This window comes from Triturus cristatus, chromosome 7 (genome assembly GCF_964204655.1).
Source record: "Triturus cristatus chromosome 7, aTriCri1.1, whole genome shotgun sequence".
NCBI lineage: Eukaryota > Metazoa > Chordata > Amphibia > Caudata > Salamandridae > Triturus > Triturus cristatus.
In genome coordinates this window covers 79,798,563-79,816,849 of record NC_140590.1, presented here as the reverse complement: position 1 = coordinate 79,816,849, position 18,287 = coordinate 79,798,563, and the positions used below count along the sequence as shown (strand labels likewise).

Here is an 18,287-nt window from a genome sequence, read left to right as displayed (position 1 = left end):
ATAGGATATCATGGCTAAATCAGTCCTGAAGCAGGTGTAAGGAAAGTAGTGATAACAGGGGTTATCGCTACTTTGCCTGACGCTATGCTTCATAGCGTTAGGCTTGCTGATAGGAGAAATGTCGCTTAGCGACATTTCTCCTGTCAAGCCAGGTCAGGAACGCCCACTTTGCATCTCATTAGAGATGCAAAGCTGGGCGTTAGGAATCCTGACGCTAAAGCAAGGTTTCACGCGTTAGCGTGACCTTGCTGATTAGGCTATAAAATTATCGCCGCTTTTCGGCCGAAAACGGCCGCAAAAGGGGCGATAATTTTTTATCGCCTGCTTGTTGATATGCCCCAAGGTCCCTTAGCCTTTTACAGTTTCGATTTATCCAATATCTGCAGAAATTCAGCGACACTGAAATAGCGTGGCTTTTCTCGAAGTAACCCTATTCGCTTTCTTGTTTCCTCTCCCTCAATACACCGTGGGCATGGCCAAGAGACTCTTTCGGCCCACTGCCACGTTGCCCGCAAGGGGCCATCAGGCTGATAATTCTTCATGTACAACGCTTTTTCGATGCCCTCTATATGTGTTGGACCATTTCTTTATAGATTTTGAAGCAAAGTGGCTCTCTTTGTTATTGTTGAGGCAGCTAACACAGCTAATACCACTAGATGGCGCCAGAGGATAGATCTGCCAGTTTTCTCTTCCCCTCCAGGACAGTATTTTTAAGCTTTGACACATATGTTTGTCATTCGCTGTGCCCTGTTTCACCTTGCTGTCAGAGCCATCACAACATTTTCTGACATGTCTGCACACTGCGGCTCGTTCGTTCGACTACAACTTCCATCGCACCCCCCACAACAGCCCAAGGACACTCTGACCTCTGCCAAGCAGCCAGGCCCCTGGGCACCAACCAGGTCAGCCGCATGGAGAGAAGCCTCAATGGAAACAACCAGGGGTCGAACTCTTACAAGCAGATGCTTCAACTGGCGATAATGCGGCCCTTCGAGGTGTGTACATCTGAGGCACAGCCTCGGCGCAGAGTACGATAAGATCCAGATTCCACTCAGAATAGAATGTAGCACAACGTATTAGTTACTGAGCACGTTATATTAATGGTAATAAAACATGTTTTAGCACAAGCCTAGCACTTTTTTAGCATCATATATAGTTTGATAACATTGTGCCTGAACTAGACGTTCCAACCCACACCATCCTTCAAGAGTGCACCTTGAATGTCCAACTGTGCCATCCCTATAACACAAACCCCAAAGAGTAGGGGTCATTGCCCTGAGTCCTGTAGGGTGACCCAAGGCAACGCAAGCCCGTACATGGGATATACTAAGCCAAGCAAAGCCACCACGCAGGGCTCTGTGGGGTTTAGTAAAAGTAAGCTAACGCAAGCAAGCCCGTACATGGGATTTACTAAGCCATGCAAAGCCACCACGCAGGGCTCTGTGGGGTTTGGTAAAAGTAAGCTAACGCAAGCAAGCACATTGCGTTACCTTGTGTTACTTCCCAGCAGGCAGGAGTTCCATGGGTGGAGTGTGGGTGTTCACAGGCATCCATGCATGTGACGGTGAACACTCTCTGTCGAACCCAGGCTCTGCAGCCTTTCTCTGGGCTTCAGCACAGCATGGGGGATTAGGCGGGGGCAAAAAGAGTTATTCGGAACAACTTTCAGCATCGTTTAGCTCTTCTGTGGGCTAGACAACGCTTGGGGAAATGTAACACACGTTGCTTTTGACTCTGGTCTTCATGGTCCTTCTATCCAGCCAGTGTCATGCGATGAGTCCACACAGTCCTTCTTCTGTGTCACTGTAGTTCCTCTCAGTTCAGGATAAGGGACAGCATATAGTTCTACTTCTATGTCTGTGGCATGACCTGGGGGCATAATATCAAGCCAGGCGTCAACATTATCACTGCTTTAGTGGCAGAAAACTGCCGCCAAAGCGGCGGTAATGGGCTTGATAATATGCCGCAGAGAATTCCCATAGAAGCCCATGTTGACACCAGAACATGGGCTTCTATGGGAATTCTCCAGGGCATATTATCAAGCCCATTATCTCCGCTTTAGCGGCAGTTTTCTGCCGCTAAAGCGGCGATAATTTTAACGCCGTTTCTTGATAATTTGCCCCCTGGTTTTTTAAATTCTGGTTATCTTATTTCTTAAGAAAAGCTTTGGACCCCTGTATTTTTGTTACTTTTTTTGTTTTTAAACAAAGTAACCAGCAGTCAGTTTTTGATTTGCAAAATGCTGTAGGGGAAATAAGTCTCTTTCATTTTTCTTTTGTGAGTGCAGTCGGTGTTGTTGGTGAATTCTGTCCTTTTCCTAGCAGAGGTGTTTCCTGTCGGGCGTAGGAGCGGGTATTGAGGGTCATCCGTCGTCTGTATTATCTGCACTTTGCTTTGTAGGGAGTTTGAATCAGTGTCGCTGGCTCCAGCATCCATGCCTCCTTTTATATAGGTTTTACATTCAACACTTCCCTTTTTGGGCCATCCCTGTCATCAGGTTTGAACATCCCTGTGTCTGTCGGCCCGTTAGTCTTCATGTCCCTGGGCCTGGTTCAGATACTGCATTTTGTAGTATCTTACACTTTCGGGTAAGTCTACTACTTTTCGGTATTCACAAACTGCACTTTTGTAGTATTTCCCTACCGCCATTATTTTCTATGGGACAGTGTTGCAGTACCAGTGGTTGGCCATGTGTAGTGCTGCACTTACTACAGCAGTGTTGATTACCACACATTTGTACGTTCCTTCAAAACAACATTATTTGATAACAAAAAGTAGTAAACATATCCAAAAGTGTAAGTTACCTTTTAGGGCTGGCTTGAGACCAGTGCAACTGGTGCAACTGCACCTGGTGCTTAGTGCAGGGAGGCTGCGTTTAGAAATAACTTATGGATTTAAAAACAACTGTCACATGGTTTCTTGTGTATCCATCAGGTTACAGGCAACAACAAAAATGTCAACATAACTATGGTGATTAACCCCTTCAGTGCCCGCCTCTTTCCCCGCCCTGTGCCGGCGCTTTCATTAGCGGGCGGGGTCTATGACGAGCTGGACTCGTCATGGGCACAGCGCAACCGCGGCCCATGACGAGTCCAGCTCGTCATGGGCACTGAAGGGGTTAAGGTTCCTCAGAATTTTGTCTAGGGGCAGTTTTGACCCATCATCAAGTAGCACAGAGTGTTAATATGCCTGCTGCAAAGAATGTGTACTATGCAGATCACAGAACTGTATTTAATGGGGATAGCTTGGTGGGTTACTGCTTTTGTCCCAGAGATCCTTTTGTTAATTGCATTTTATAAGTTACAATTCTGATATAGCATAGTGACCTATGAACTGTCATCAACAAGCTGCAAAAAAACTGCATGGTAGAGGTTAGAAAGTTTTGTTTTTATTCTAATTTTGCTAAAAAGAGTTTGTTTGGGTAGAAATACATTCTTATTAATAATGTCAATCTCAACCCCGTGGTACATTTCAAATCCTTAGTTTATTCTTCTCCCGACCAAATTCTCTTAAAATATACTGCCTACTAGTATGGATGAGGTAACCACTACACCCTATAATACTCATTGTCTTAAGCTATATAATATTTCCAATAGACTGATTTACACACGTGTAATTCGCTGTCTCTGTATGATGTGTGTGTGATGTAAAGTGCTCCAACACCCTACACTGGCATGAGTACCACTATAAAACGGTAAACAACCTTTACAACGCAACTTTTACAACGCACTACCATTACAACAAAACTTTTACAACGCAAGTGGATTTACAACGCTATGCCATTACAATGCAAGTCTTTACATCGACTTGCGCTAGATGGCGTGCTAACATTACAAATAGTGTAGTTTACTATCCCAACACCTTCCCTACTGTTAAGTGGACTGGAGTTGGAATAGTAAATTACACTTTTCTAATGTTAGCAGGCCATCTAGCGCAAGTCGATGTAAAGACTTGCGTTGTAATGGCATAGCGTTGTAACATCGCAGTCGTTGTAACGACCGCGATGTAACAGCACGCTTTGTACTGACTCGCGTTGTTACATCATACATCCCTATAAAACAAATAAAATGCATGTGAGAGAGGAGATAGGGAGAGGTGAGGGGCACTGGTGGAGCATGGTAGTGAGAGAATCCATGAAAAGGAGGTCATGGCGGGGAGGCAAAAAATATTGTTGCCCTGGGCTCCACCAGCACTAAAGCTGGTGCTGTTAGTTTTGCGACTCAGGCCCATCCTCTTCCTGTCCTTCGGTTCACCTGTCCCCATTTCTTAATGCACCTGGCACCCTTCTCCTGTCCCCTGTTCTCCACGTTTTTCTGTTCACAAGCCGCAGCATCCTCTGTCCACGAGCCACAGCATCTATCTATCCCTGTTACTGTATCGTCCAGAAATGCCTCCATGGCTCAAGTGCCCACATCAGTTTTTCCAGTACCTCTACTTTTGAACCATGTGCCTGCCCCCGTTGATGCTTTTGTCCCCAAGACCACATGCCATTTCCCTTCCATTGCACAGAGTGTTCTAGGTTGGCACAAATGTACCTTGCATCACTTTACAAACCTTTATCTTTGGTGACGTGTGTTTTCTCACTCTTTGTCCAGGGCAGCCGATGAATGATACAGCCAACGGGAAGGTCTGCCCATCCTGTGTGGCGGAAAACTCCCAGGACTGCCTAAACACCAACACTGTCAGCTGCACCGGGGAGGAGACCCAGTGTGTAAAGTTCACTGCCACCAAACACCGAGGTACTGTGTGTGTTGTGTATGGAGCTTATGTTTAGCAGTGAACACTAGAGGGCGCTTTATTGCGAGGAGGAATTATTTAATCCACTGCTTGTGCCTGTGGGCATCTACCATGAAACTCTGTGTCTTCAAGTTGTATGAAATCCTAATGAAGCGACTATTGTTAACGATACAGGTTTTGGCGTTAATGTAAAGATGAGGATCCTCCATACTCTATTGAAAAATCTTGAATATAGGTTTTTGGACATACTGATCACGTATCTAACTGACAATTCCTATTCAAATCACACCCTCTGAATATATAGTTCACGACATAGGGGATATCAGCCATGGACAAAGGTGGTGAGGTGATTCACTGGAGGTTAGACAGAGAGTTGGGATGTTCATGAGATGCCGCTCTGAAGTCTACGATGTGAGCTTTCATTTTCTGGTTACATTATAAGACTGTGCGTCTCCTCTCTGGCCAGAGAGGGTGCTCCGGAGCTGTGGTGCCGCTGCTTGGAAGGATTTGAACCAAGATACCTATTGGGGCGCTGAGAGTAGGCTAGGACAAGCAGAATTTGTTTATTAATATTGATTGCACGCTGTGTCACGCATGCAATTATGCATACGTCAACATACATCCAACCTGGTCTGATTGCAATTAAATTGCCCATAAATCCAGTGCAGAATGCAGAAATCCAGAGTATGGGGCTTATATATTTTCCCCCATCACCCTGTCCTGCAGATGTTGTGCTGACTGAACGCACCATTAACACTTGCCAAGTTTTACTGCATTGGAACCAGTGAGTCAGCTGTGGTGGGCTCTGCATTAGAGTCATGATGGGTTTCAACAGCATTTTCAAGCAACAGAACACATTCCCTGGTTCTCTCTGGCCACGTCAGTTCCTTTACTGAATTAGGATTTGAGTTTATCCGCACTATCTCACACCAACATGTTGTCCTATGGATCACAGTTCTTGACACTCCATTTGTGTGGTCAGATCAGGTGAGCCTTTTCTAGATTTTTTGGGATTAGTGTTTTGGTGAAGCAAATCAGTGTTGTGTCCTTACACTGTGCTGCATAGGCCCTTTCAAATTTATTTTTTGGTTTGATTTTAGCCAGATCAGATGATCACCTTCACTAAACCATTGTGCTCCCAAACCACAGAGCTTCCAACAATGTGATCCTACTGGAGAGGAGAAGGGAACATGGAGGGGAAAATATGATTTTGAGGTGGGTGTGTCTTGGAGGAACCAGAAGTGACTGGGCAGCCAGTTGGTATAACTGAAGTTATCACATGATGACCAAAAGAACTGTCCAACCATCACAGCACCAAAAACAAAGGCTTCAAGGGCTGCTTTGAGCTTATTGAAAAGACTGAAAAACCCACTCAATTTTGAGAATGTTTTAGAGCCTCCATACTTGAAGTGTAAACCTACTCTGTATGCATGGTCTAACTTACCTTAGAGTGCAATTTGTGATAATAATGTATCACTACTGTGTAATAATGTATTTCCACCATGTGATAAGGTGTCTCCACATTGTGATAATGTATTTTCACCATGTCATAATGTATCCCCACTATGTAATAATGTATCTCCATAGGGTGATAATGTATTTTCGCTATGTCATAATTCATCTCCACTGAGTGATAATATATATTCACAGGATCATAATATATTTCCACCATGTCATAATATAGCTCCACTGAGTGATAATATATATTCACAGGATCATAATATATTTCCACCATGTCATAATATAGCTCCACTGTGTGATAATGTATCTCCACCATCAGATAATGCATCTCCCCTGGGTGATAATGTGATATTGTTTCTCCCCCATGTGATAATGTATCTCCTATGGGTAATTGTGTTTCTGTAGTAGGGGATCTCTGTGTATAGTCATAATCATGAGAATAGTCCCACCCATGTGCGTGGACCCCGGAGCACTTCATTAGATATATTCTCTTAAGTTGTCCTCTTCTGCAGTCCTGCATAGACACTTAAGAGATAAAGAAAGACAATAATGCAGCCTAAAAACAACTAGGCTACGCTGGCCATTACTTCATCCTGAAGTGAAAAAGATAGCCAGGTAACAGTCACATTTAACTATTTTACTGAGTTTCACACATAGGGAAACTCCCCTTCACAAAGATCCTTTTTTTTCATGATAGAGATGAAGGGTTGGACAGACCAGCCCCATAGGCTGCCATTATGTGTCAGTAAATGGATACCGTGCCTTAAAGAATCCTTCCAGAGACCCTCGGTATCCCATGATGCACAGCCAAAGACTAGTTACTTTCAGTTCTTTTTTTTACGGCTCCTGCTAGCAGGACCCTGGAGCATTGAGTTCTACCTTGAATGGTATATTTTTCAATAATTAAGCTTTCTAAAGTTTGAGTGTTTTACTCGACGTCTTTGGCCTATTCCTTCCTTTTGCTGTCGTTTTTGGCCAGTTAGCCCACATTTTTCTTGTCAAAATGCCATCTTTATTTGACAAGTGCCCTAAGTGTGGCAGGAAGAAGGCTAAGTCGGACGCCCACAGAGTTTGTATTCTCTGTCTACCTACTTCACATGTTCCTGAATCCTGCGCCATCTGTAAATCCTTCTCCAGGAGAACCCTGCATGACAGGGAGAAGATTCGTCTGCAAGGCCTGGAGCAGAGAAGACAACAGGCTGCAGGTGGGACATCTGGGCAATTAGAGAGCCAGTCCTCCTCCAAGACCCATGCGTTGCCTCTGGAAAGCTCCCCAGTCGAAAGAAGGCTCAAAAACGACGCCGGTCCCGGTCGACGTCGAAGGCAACAACATCGACATCGAAGATCAACGTCGAGGGGACGGATGTCGAGGCCTCGGATGAGGTCGACGTTGAGGACATCCCGGTCAACGTCGACACACCATCGCCGTCGATCTGGGTCGAGGAGATATCGGCGCTCGCTGTCGAGGAGACGCTGCCGCTCACCATCGACGTTACGACCGTTCCTTGTGGGAGTCTCTTCACCAGTTCATAGACCTCCTACCTAGGGACAAACAGGAGGATTTCCAGGAGGTACTCAACGAGGGACTGATGGTCTCTAATCCGATTATCAGCACGGCAGCGGACACCTCTCTCCTTGCAGCCCACGAGTATTGCCATGGCGTTACTCTCCGACGGCATTCATGGTTGCGTCACACCTCTTTAAAACCAGAGGCTCAGCATCGCATCGCGAACCTTCCATTCTCAGGTACCACCTTCTTTGGTTCCCATGCGGACGAGGAGATGGCCCGCTTGAAGGCTGAGATAGCAACCCTCAAAGCTCGTAGGAATTTCCGCCCTTTCCAACGGTGTTATTCCTCTCAGCGATTCCAGCGTAGGCAGGGCGGTCAGTCTGGACAGCAACAACAGCAACAGTTTCAACGGTCATTTCAGCCATTTCAGAGATGCCAGTCGAGAGGAAGGTCTACCCAGCAGCCGACACCAGGGAACAAGGCCCCGGGAGGTTCCAAGCCCTGAAGGGTTACTTCCCCTTCTTCTGTAGCCCACTCCGGTGGGGGTAAGCATTCAAAATTATCTGGCAGAGTGGCAAAAGATAACTCAGGACAGTTGGGTGCTGAATATTGTTCGCAATGGATACTGTCTAAGTTTCACCAGCCCTCCTCCATCGATACCGCCAGTTCATTCTCAACACCGGCTGCGCGAGCTGCAGGTGGAGGCCGATACCCTGCTAAGGAAAAGGGTGATAGAACTGGTTCCTCCAACCCAGAAGGGACAAGGTCTATATTGAAGATTCTTTCTGGTATGCAAGAAGGACAAGTACAAATTCAGACCCATTCTCGACTTACGGCAAGCGAACACATGGATCCGCAGAGAAACGTTCCGCATGTTATCCCCGCATCAGATCTACCCTCATCTGCATCAGGGAGACAGGCTATGTGCAATAGATCTGCAAGACGCATATTTTCATGTGCCCATAGCAAGGAAACATCGCAAGTTCCTATGGTTCCTGGTCGGCACCAATCACTACCAATATGCAGTGCTTCCCTTCGGCCTGAAGTCAGCGCCCAGGACTTTTTCAAAATGCATGGCAGTAGTCGCAGCACACCTCCGGAAGAGCAAAGTGTTTGTCTATCAATACCCGGATGACTGGCTGATCAAGGCAGCCACGTTTCAGGAAGCACAACTGCATTTCAACAGGACGTCCGTTCTGCTGAATCGCTTAGGTCTACACATCAATCTCTCAAAGTCTGTCCCGACTCCTGTCCAGTGTCTGCAGTATCTGGGAGCCTCCATCGATACTCGCAAGGCAAGCGTGTGTCCTTCAGAGGAGAGACACTTATCAATCCTTCGGAAGGCTCAGACTCTCATGACCATACCCTTCCCGACGGTGAGGAAGGTGTCCTCTCTCCTGGGCTCCATGGCCTCGTGCATTTTTCTCACTCCTCATGCACGCCTCTGAATGCGGCCTCTGCAGGAATGTTTGGAGGATCAGTGGAAACAGAAAGAGGGGAGTTGGGAGGACAGGATTATGTTGTCACAGCAAGCCATCCAGTCTCTACGATGGTGGTGCTCTCCACACAATCTCCTCAGAGGGACTCCTTTCCACAAGGAGATTCCAACACAGACCATCGTGAGAGATGCGTCTCTCCACAGCTGGGGTGCACATTTGGATCACCTACAGATACAGGGCAGGTGGTCTGGGAAGGAGTCCATGTATCACATCAACTTCCTGGAACTTTGAGCTGTTCACTTGGCACTGAAAGCTTTCCAGCCTTCCTTTTGCACCAGTTCCCTGCTTGTACAGACGGACAACACAACAACGATGTTCTATCTCAACAAGCAGGGGGATCCCACTCTCGCCCACTGCCTCCGGAGGCCCAGGCGATCTGGCATTGGCTTCTGGCCAGCGACTTGACCATCACAGCGACTCACCTCCCGGGTGTGCAAAATGCTCAGGCAGACGCTCTCAGCAGACTCGTTCTCGAAAAATCACGATTGGGTCTTAAACGACGATGTGGTGCAAGAAATATTCGAAAGATGGGGAACTCCGGAGGTCGATCTGTTCGCCACCGTGGAAAACAGAAAATGCCGTGACTTCGCCTCCAGGTTCAACCAACCAGGGGCGCTGGGGAATGCACTGTGGATCAACTGGTCGAACAGCTTTCTCTACGCTTTTCCACCCATTCCCCTGATCCTGACAGTGTTGATCAAACTTTCCCAATCACGGGCCAAGAGGATCCTCATAGCTCCGGAGTGGCCCCGTCAGTGGTGGTTCCCCGATCTACTACACCGGTCTCTTCTGCCGCACCTTGAGCTTCCGTGTCGGCAGATGCTGCATCCCAACCTCTCGTCGTTGAATTTGGCAGCATGGCTCCTGAGCTAGTGCAGTATGGACATTTAAATCTCCCTCAGAACTGTATGGAGATATTAAAAGAAGTGAAAAGACCATCTACACGGACTTCCTACGCATATAAATGAAAGAGATTTTGCATTTGGTGTGCCTCTAAGAATGCAGATCCTACCTCCTGCAAGGAGGATGTCATTCTTCCTTATTTGCTGCATTTGGCTCAATCTGGCCTGAATTTTCATTCCATTAAAGTTCACCTAGCAGCTTTAACTGCGTATAGGAAATGTCCTTCACAAACTTCCTTTTTCCAACTCCCAGTCATCAAAGATTTTCTGGAAGGTTTGAAGAAGGTGTTTCCTCCCATTAGGCGTCCTTAACCTCTGTGGGAGCTTAATGTGGTGCTTTCTAGACTGATGCGGGAGCCTTTTGAGCCCATTCATAAGGCTTCTCTCCAGCATCTGTCCTGGAAGGCCGCTTTCCTTGTAGCCATAACATCGGCTCGCAGGGTGAGTGAAATCCAGGCTCTCTGTTGTCAAGAGCCTCACACAGTGTTTCATTCTTCTAAGGTAGTTATGAGGACTCACCCTAAATTCATTCCAAAAGTAGTGTCAGAGTTTCATGTGAATCAAACGATTTCTTTACCCACATTTTTTCAGCATCCTTCCTCTCCTGCTGAGAGATCCCTTAATTCTTTCGATGTTAGAAGGATGTTGAAGTTCTACTTAGATAAGACTAAGGAGATTCGTAGATCGGATCTGTTGTTTGTTAACTATGGCTCTGTCAGGACTGGTCTTGCTACCTCCAAGCAATCCATCACCAGGTGGATTGTGTCCTGTATTCAGTTGTGTTATCAGAAAGCCAACAAGACTCTAGTTAGTAAGCCTAAGGCTCACTCTACCAGAGGTAAAGCTGCTACAGCGGCTTTACTCCGTAACGTCCCTATTGCAGAAATCTGTAAGGCTGCCACTTGGAAGTCAGTCAATACTTTTACTAAACACTACTGCCTGGACTCTGATGCCAGGGCAGATGCTCAGGTTGGGCAGGCTTCACTGAGGAATCTGTTTGCACAATAGTGGGTCTGCTTGTTTCTGCCACCGCTGGGGTTTATTGTTTGGGGACGGGCTTGCTATTCTATTCACATGATTATGACTATACACAGAGATCCCCTACTACAGAAGGAGTAGTTTCTTACCTGTAACTCCAGTTCTGTTGTAGGGGTATCTCAGTGATAGTCATAAGCAGCCCCCTCTCCTCGCCAGTGGATGAAACAGTATGTCCAGAATTTAGCAGGCCTTGCTTCATACGCCTTCAAAAAGAACTGAAAGTAACTAGCCTTTGGCTGTGCATCATTGGATACCGAGGGTCTCTGGAAGGATTCTTAAAGGCACGGTATCCATTTACAGACACATAATGGCAGCCTATGGGGCTTGTCTGTCCAACCCCTCATCTCTATCATGAAAAAAGGATTTTTGTGAAGGGGAGTTCTCTAAGTGTGAAACTCAGTAAAATAGTTAAATGCAACTGTTACCTGGCTATCTTTTTCACTTCAGGATGAAGTAATGGCCAGCGTAGCCTAGTTGTTTTTAGGCTGCATTATTGTCTTTCTTTATCTCTTAAGTGTCTATGCAGGCCTGCAGAAGAAGACAACTTAAGAGAATATATCTAATGAAGTGCTCTGGGGTCCACGCACACGGGCGGGACTATTCACATTATTATGACTATCACAGAGATACCCCTACTACAGAACTGGAGTAACAGGTAAGAAGAAACTACTCCATTCCCACCAGGTTGCTGTGTGAAGAGTGCAGACCCTGTGTGATACACAGTGGCAAGTAGTGAGTAGGTAATACTTAAACCAGGAACTTAACACCACCCCATCTAGTGTGGGAACACGTGTGCTGGTCAACCGCTTGTTGCATCAAATGCTGAAGTCCTGTATGTTTTCTCTTCACAGGATCCCAAAGAACTTTCATTGGTTGTGCCACCAAGAGCATGAGTGACTCCAAGGGCAAATTGGCTTTTCCAGGGACATCATTGGTCATAACAGACTTCAGTACTATTTCCATGAGCGGCAAAGGCCCCAGTAGCCTTGGAAGCATTGGCCCTGGTAATAGCGCTGCACACCTGACCGGCCCACACCAGGGCCTGTGCACCCTCACCGGACTCCTCCTACTTCACCTTCTCAGCACATCTCCATCCTGACTGGCAACAGGAATGCTTGCCGCAGCTCTGCAGCACCTCTACAAGGGAGCAACAATGACACAGTCAATGTTGAATAAAGACTGCACCTCTACAAAAACCAGCCATGTACTAACCACATCTGGCATGTAATAAGCCTGACTGTGTTATTTATCTTGTTTAATAATTTGTCTTCTTACATATCATCTGCTTTTGTTGAAAGTCCATTTTTGGCTGTTAAGTTGAAGGAGCTGGTGGTCAGTCAAATGCTAACGTGAGGAGACAAAGCACCGTATTATTCTGTCCGAGCCAGGATACTGCCCTTGAATGCCCAGGGTTTACAGAATGTTACATGTGTAGACTCATGCTCACTAAGGATGGTGCAGTGTGTATGGATCCACATTAGGGACCTTTAAGACATAAATGCTTTATGAGATATTGCTGTCTTTAGTGTATTGTGTAGATAATATCATATATGGCATATTGATGACTTGAGAAGTAACACCAGACATGCTTAGAGAAGAATGAGAAAGAAAAATACTCTCTGTGCAAGTGTCCCTGCACATCTGCACATTCTTCCCTCGCACTGTGTACATAATATGAGGCTGGATATGAGCACCATAACCTCTACCCGCAGATGCCCTGCCAAGCGAGCGCTCTCTGTGATAAGCCATGCCATTAGTGACATCATGCATGAAGGCGGATGCATTGTGGGGAAGTCTTCAGTGAAGCAAGGGGTCAAGATTCAGATTTCCTCACCGCCTCACTTGTCCTAGTTGTTGTAATTTTACTATGATATTCTTGTGGTTTCTGTAGCAACTTTAAATATACACATAGGTTACGGTCCAGTAAATAGTATTGCCCATGAGTTGGCAATCTTCCTCTTTGAATATTTAAAACCAGTACAACAGTAGCCGCTAAGCGACCATCAGAGATTACCCAAGTAGGACTTCTGGAAAAAGAGTGCCCGCAAGCTGTGTTAGCCATAAATACTGCTATGATTTGCACATTGTTTCACATGGTTCTTAGATTGACTCCATTCATTGTTCATTGTGGAGTGAGAACACACTAGCACTATCCAATCTTTTTTTTGAGTCTTTAGCACTTTGTGCTGCCAGCAGTTTTGCAAAAGTTCAGTCGCAAAATGTGCAAGGTTCCCATGCATCACACCTACACAAACATACATCTGTTTTCTTCAAATTACCTTGCACATAGTTGCCAACATTTGAAAAAAATTCCAGTGACACTTCGCAACACAGCTATCAATGACTTACTTCAAAATTTACCACACCCACTGCACCAAAGCTTCCCCCACTCTGCCCAACCCACAGCATATTTTCACTCCAACTACTCATCATAGTGCAGATTATAGGGTCTAATCAATAAAGAAACGGGAATTGCAAACATAAGGCCAATGTGGCTGAGTTGGAAAAATTCTCCCACTCGGCTACTTTGGCCTAAAATTTGATATTCCCATCACACTTCCCTGTATGACTCTTTGCATAGCTGGAAGTGGAATTGCTGGGACTGTCCTGGGATAGTGAATTACCTGGAACAGTTTTCAACTTGCAGGAACTGTCCAGGCAAACACGGGACAGTTGGTACCTATGCTTGCGTAGATGATGGTGTGGCATGTTCTCTGGTGTCCAATCAGGGTGCACTATCCCTACAATCTTTGCAAGGGCATAAGCATTCTACCAACGAGGCAACTGCACTACAAATCCTTACAAGTGCAAGCCATGGGCTACAGAAATGGAATATTCGAAAGCAGGTCCTTTGCCTAGGAATACAAATGCTTGCCTCTTTGGGTATTCTCAAGATTTATAAAATGTCTGGTTGAGGAACAGTCAATATAAGTGTAGTTCATAAAATTGCAGTGAAAGGTAAATATGATAGTCTATCCAAGTACAAAGATACAATTTCCGTTTTCTTTATTATTCACCAAACACAGGCCAGGATGTCACTTCAAAATGGTGGGTTTGGTCACAGTGCGATAACGCCTCTGTTCTACCTGATTCTGGTCAGTGTGCAGCGATTCCTACTGAATCTAGCACACTTTCCCATGTAGGTGTTTTTCCTTCACTTGCTTGCAGTCAATGTCTGATGAGGAAAAATAAAACTTGTCCCCAAAAATTAGTGCCAGTGGGCCCCACTGGCAACCACCAGCCCAGTTAAGCACTGGAAGCATTATACTTTTAAAACAAGCAATAAAGATAAACTCAGCAGTAACAGAATGTATTAGATCCAAACAATATACTTTATTTTTGTTAAGAAATATATATATTTGTAATCCAGAATTTCAAGCCTGAACAAACTGTAGCATAAACAGTTGAGTCCTTTGCTTGCCAACAGTAATTCAGGTGTTCGCTTTCCGTGTCAAAAGCACATTCTTCCAATGTGTTCTTGTTCTGATGTAGTGAAGGAATAAAACATGCTTCTCATGATGATTTGTGTAAAGGATTCCTTCTGGCTTGTATCTTTTCTCTTCTTTCAGGCGTGAACTGATGCTTAAAATGGCGGGCGTGCCTGAGAGTGTACTGATGGAATGGAATGTCGGTGTGGAATGTTGAGGCGCCAATGAGAGAAGGTGTGGTTGTTCAAGGCGCTTGCGCATGGAAGCAAGGCCTCATTTATAGGGGTTTGGCATAGGGCAGCGCAGCAAGTCACTTTTCTGCGAATTCCCTATGTCAAACTGAAAGGGCTGGAATGCACCGCATTCATTGAATATGCTGCGTTCCTGTCCTTTCCCCTTGCACTGGCGCCATGTCAGCGGCCTAGCACCAATGCAGGCACCCCCTTGCAACATGGTGCAAGGGTGCCTGGGCTGTTGGCAGGATTGCTTTTCTGCAGGACGGGGCACCTTACTGCTCAAAACAACTCTTGGAAGATTTGTCCTCTTTCTATGTTTGCTGCAGAATGCAGCACACATGGAAAAAGCACCCCAAAAAATAACCTTATATCTCCTCGTTGCACCTACCCTGAAAGGCATAAGGTTTTGGTGCGTCTCCAGTCTTACATGGCTTTGAAATCTGGGGCAGCATCAAAATCCATGGGTGTTGGGTGGGAACACCCACCGCAACACCCATGGAACAGCGCTCTAGCGAAGAGTAAGGCAACACAGTAATTTGCGTTGCCTCGCCTTACTCCATATCTATGAGAGCATTCAAAGTCAGGCCAAGTGGCTTTGCGTAACCTCATAAATAGGATTTTGTAGTTTGTGCTGCCGGACGGTCACAAAAAGTGTCACTCTGGCGGCGCAAGGGAATCCTAGATATTCCCCATTTCTAAGGATGGGTGTGCCGCCGCGAGCAGTGAGCTACCCACGAGCACTGAAGGGGTGTCGCCCAGCTGTATCACAGGCAGCGCCGCAAGCCGGGCTTGGCAAGAACTTGCGCATCAGGACCAAGCCATTGAAGCCCTTTATCTACATGGCTTTGGAGACGTGCTCTGTATTCAATGAGATACCACGCATGCAAGTGTTTTATCGGCCTGGGCACAGACTGCAGAAATGACACGAAATGCACACATATTTACATACAATTGTTTATTATTAGGCTAAACGTCAATAAGGGACTTTGCACTATTTTTCAGTGTGAAATGCTTCCTCATACACATTTTGAAAGAGTGGACACATTTTGTGCTAATATTTTGCAAAATTGCACATGATGTGAACAACAGTAATTTACACTTATTTCATTCGCGTTGTTCCCATGGTGTTGCAACAGGAGTTTTACCAGAAGGAAATCTCAATTACGCCATGCGTATAATGGCGTAATCTTGAGCATGTTGCGTAAAAACAGAACGTGATATGGCCGAAATAATAGGAAAGTAGGCCATCGTAAACTGCACTCAGGCTTTGGGTTGTTAGTTCAGCCCTGGTCCCAACCAGCCCTCTGGCCCTCACCTCTGCATGATGCAGACAGGGAGGTAGGACTAAAAGGATTCAATAAAGATACAGGAGGATGGACATTGGGTTTTGACATTGATTTTGGTTTGATACATTCTCCAGGGGGAGCACCCCTACCCCCCAGAGTCATGGGGTTGGATTTCAAACTCCCTGGCCCCAGGACGTAGTTAATGTGCCAATACCAATTATAAATCTGGTTGAACTGCAAACCATGCACAACCCTCTGAGCAATCCTGCACAGGAACTATTTCCTGGTACTTTCAGTACCACAAGATGAGTTCAGGAACAAAGTGGACTTCCAAATCCTCTTTTGTGAATGAATAGCACACACAGAAACAACAAGTAGAAGCAAGATATGCATTTTTAATTTTGTTTATTTTAAAATTCTAACCAAGTGCACTAAATGTGGATGGTAGCCACAAGGCAGTGAAGCATGTCATGGAGATTTTAAACTCTAACATTGTTTTTACGTTTTCTCATTATAGCACTCTCATGCTATTTCTAGGCGCTATTGGAACTGTAGATAACACAGTAAATAGCATGCCTGTGTTTTTACTATGGATTAGCATGTTGGCTATTTCCTGTCGCAGCTTGTACACGCTGGAACGTAAACAATGACCAGCTGAAGGCCACTTCATTCTTTTATCACCTTCCATTGAGGCCAACACTGCAAATTGGCGTGACCGATGCCTCAACTGCAGTGGCGGTTCCTCCGCGATTGCGAGGCGCTTCAACCCACTGCCTGGCTCAGCGCCAGCAGATGAAAAATAGAATGATGTGCTTGCATATTTTCCATTTGCCGGCTCTGAGCCAGTGCTGAAGGGAAGAGTGGGGAGGAGGAGTCCTACATGCAGTGTCCGTCTCAGGCCAACCAAAACACACATGCGCACTTATGTTTCTACAGCCCGGCATCATTGGGCAGCCAGGCTGGACAAACCCCCACAAACTCTCTGGCCTGAGTGGAGCATCTTTCCCACCCGCTCAGGCCAATCCCCTCACCCTTTGTTTATGGCGGCCGCCACTGCTCAACGGCCCTGGCCCGTTGTCCCTCCCTAGCCGATAGTCGTATATCTGTTTTTTTACGGAATCTGATTGTCGACATTATATTATCTTAGCTAATATTTTGAAAACGATGTTTGGATTAGCAAAAATTAAATTAGAAACTAAACCAACAATCATGGAGACAATTGGATCAGCTCGATTATCATACGGATAGGATATATTTAGAGTTAATATAAACAATCCTGGAAAGCAGGTACAAAGGGTGGCAGCATTTCTACTCACGCCTAAAGCTTCACACTTTGTATGTAAGAAATAGAAGAATCTGAAAGACAAAAAAAGGTAATAGAAAATGCTGAACAGTAATGGTCAAAGTGTACACAATAGGATGTTTGAAGTATGGATGAGAAGTAGAGATAATATGCTTATTTAGGGTCTGGCTATAGACAGCATTGGCTGTCTGGTAAGACCTTAATGGTACCATTACACACAACACACATGATACATATATAATGTGCAGAAAGAGACGTTGGGACATTTGCCTTAAATCATTGGCTGTTGGAATGGATTTAGTGCAGCTTGAAGCAGTTATGTGGCAAAGTTCATTTCTTTATATTTTTCACTTTTAGTATGATGTATTGTACATTTGTCATTCTTTGTGATTTTCTTTTAACAATGGCAAGATGGATTTTTATTATGGTTTGAAGCGCAGTTTTAGGTCTTCACAGAGTGAAGCAAATTGAAAAACAGCATTGGCAAAACCAATACGTACGGTATCAAGACTTAAGCATGCATAGCTGCACTTTTATGCAAGCTTGATTTTGCATATTAAATCCAGACCTGTGGGCATTACTAATGCTTAATTTTCTTTTGCTTCTCTGTTCGAATGAGAAGACAATACCAGCACAGGGAAACATCAAAGAGTAGAGCAGATGAACTTTGAGAATGTGCTCAATTCTCTCCTAATGGTATGAGGGAGAACTGCAGATTGATTTTTTGTTATGTGGGAAAGAGAAATGCCTTGATTTGTAATCTGATGCTGGATTTCTACAGGTATGTAAAATATGGAGGAACATGCATGCAAAATGTAGCTGGTAAATACCATTGCAAATGCATAGTATGTACACTTAATATTGCATTGTATTTATTGTTTAAAGGG

At 45.3% G+C, this 18,287-nt stretch overlaps 1 protein-coding gene across 1 annotated transcript in view; it reads left to right on the top strand.

Moving 5' to 3' along the window:
• Positions 1 to 14,682, top strand: part of LOC146808869 (phospholipase A2 inhibitor and Ly6/PLAUR domain-containing protein-like) — a 247,489-nt gene extending 232,807 nt beyond the window's left edge. Inside the window, exons 4-5 of the mRNA XM_085615681.1 lie at positions 4,596 to 4,739; positions 11,999 to 14,682. Coding sequence (XP_085471807.1) covers positions 4,596 to 4,739; positions 11,999 to 12,246 — 392 coding nt within the window. The 3' untranslated portion in view covers positions 12,247 to 14,682. The remainder of the gene's footprint in view (positions 1 to 4,595; positions 4,740 to 11,998) is intronic.
• The last annotated feature ends 3,605 nt before the right edge of the window (positions 14,683 to 18,287 follow it).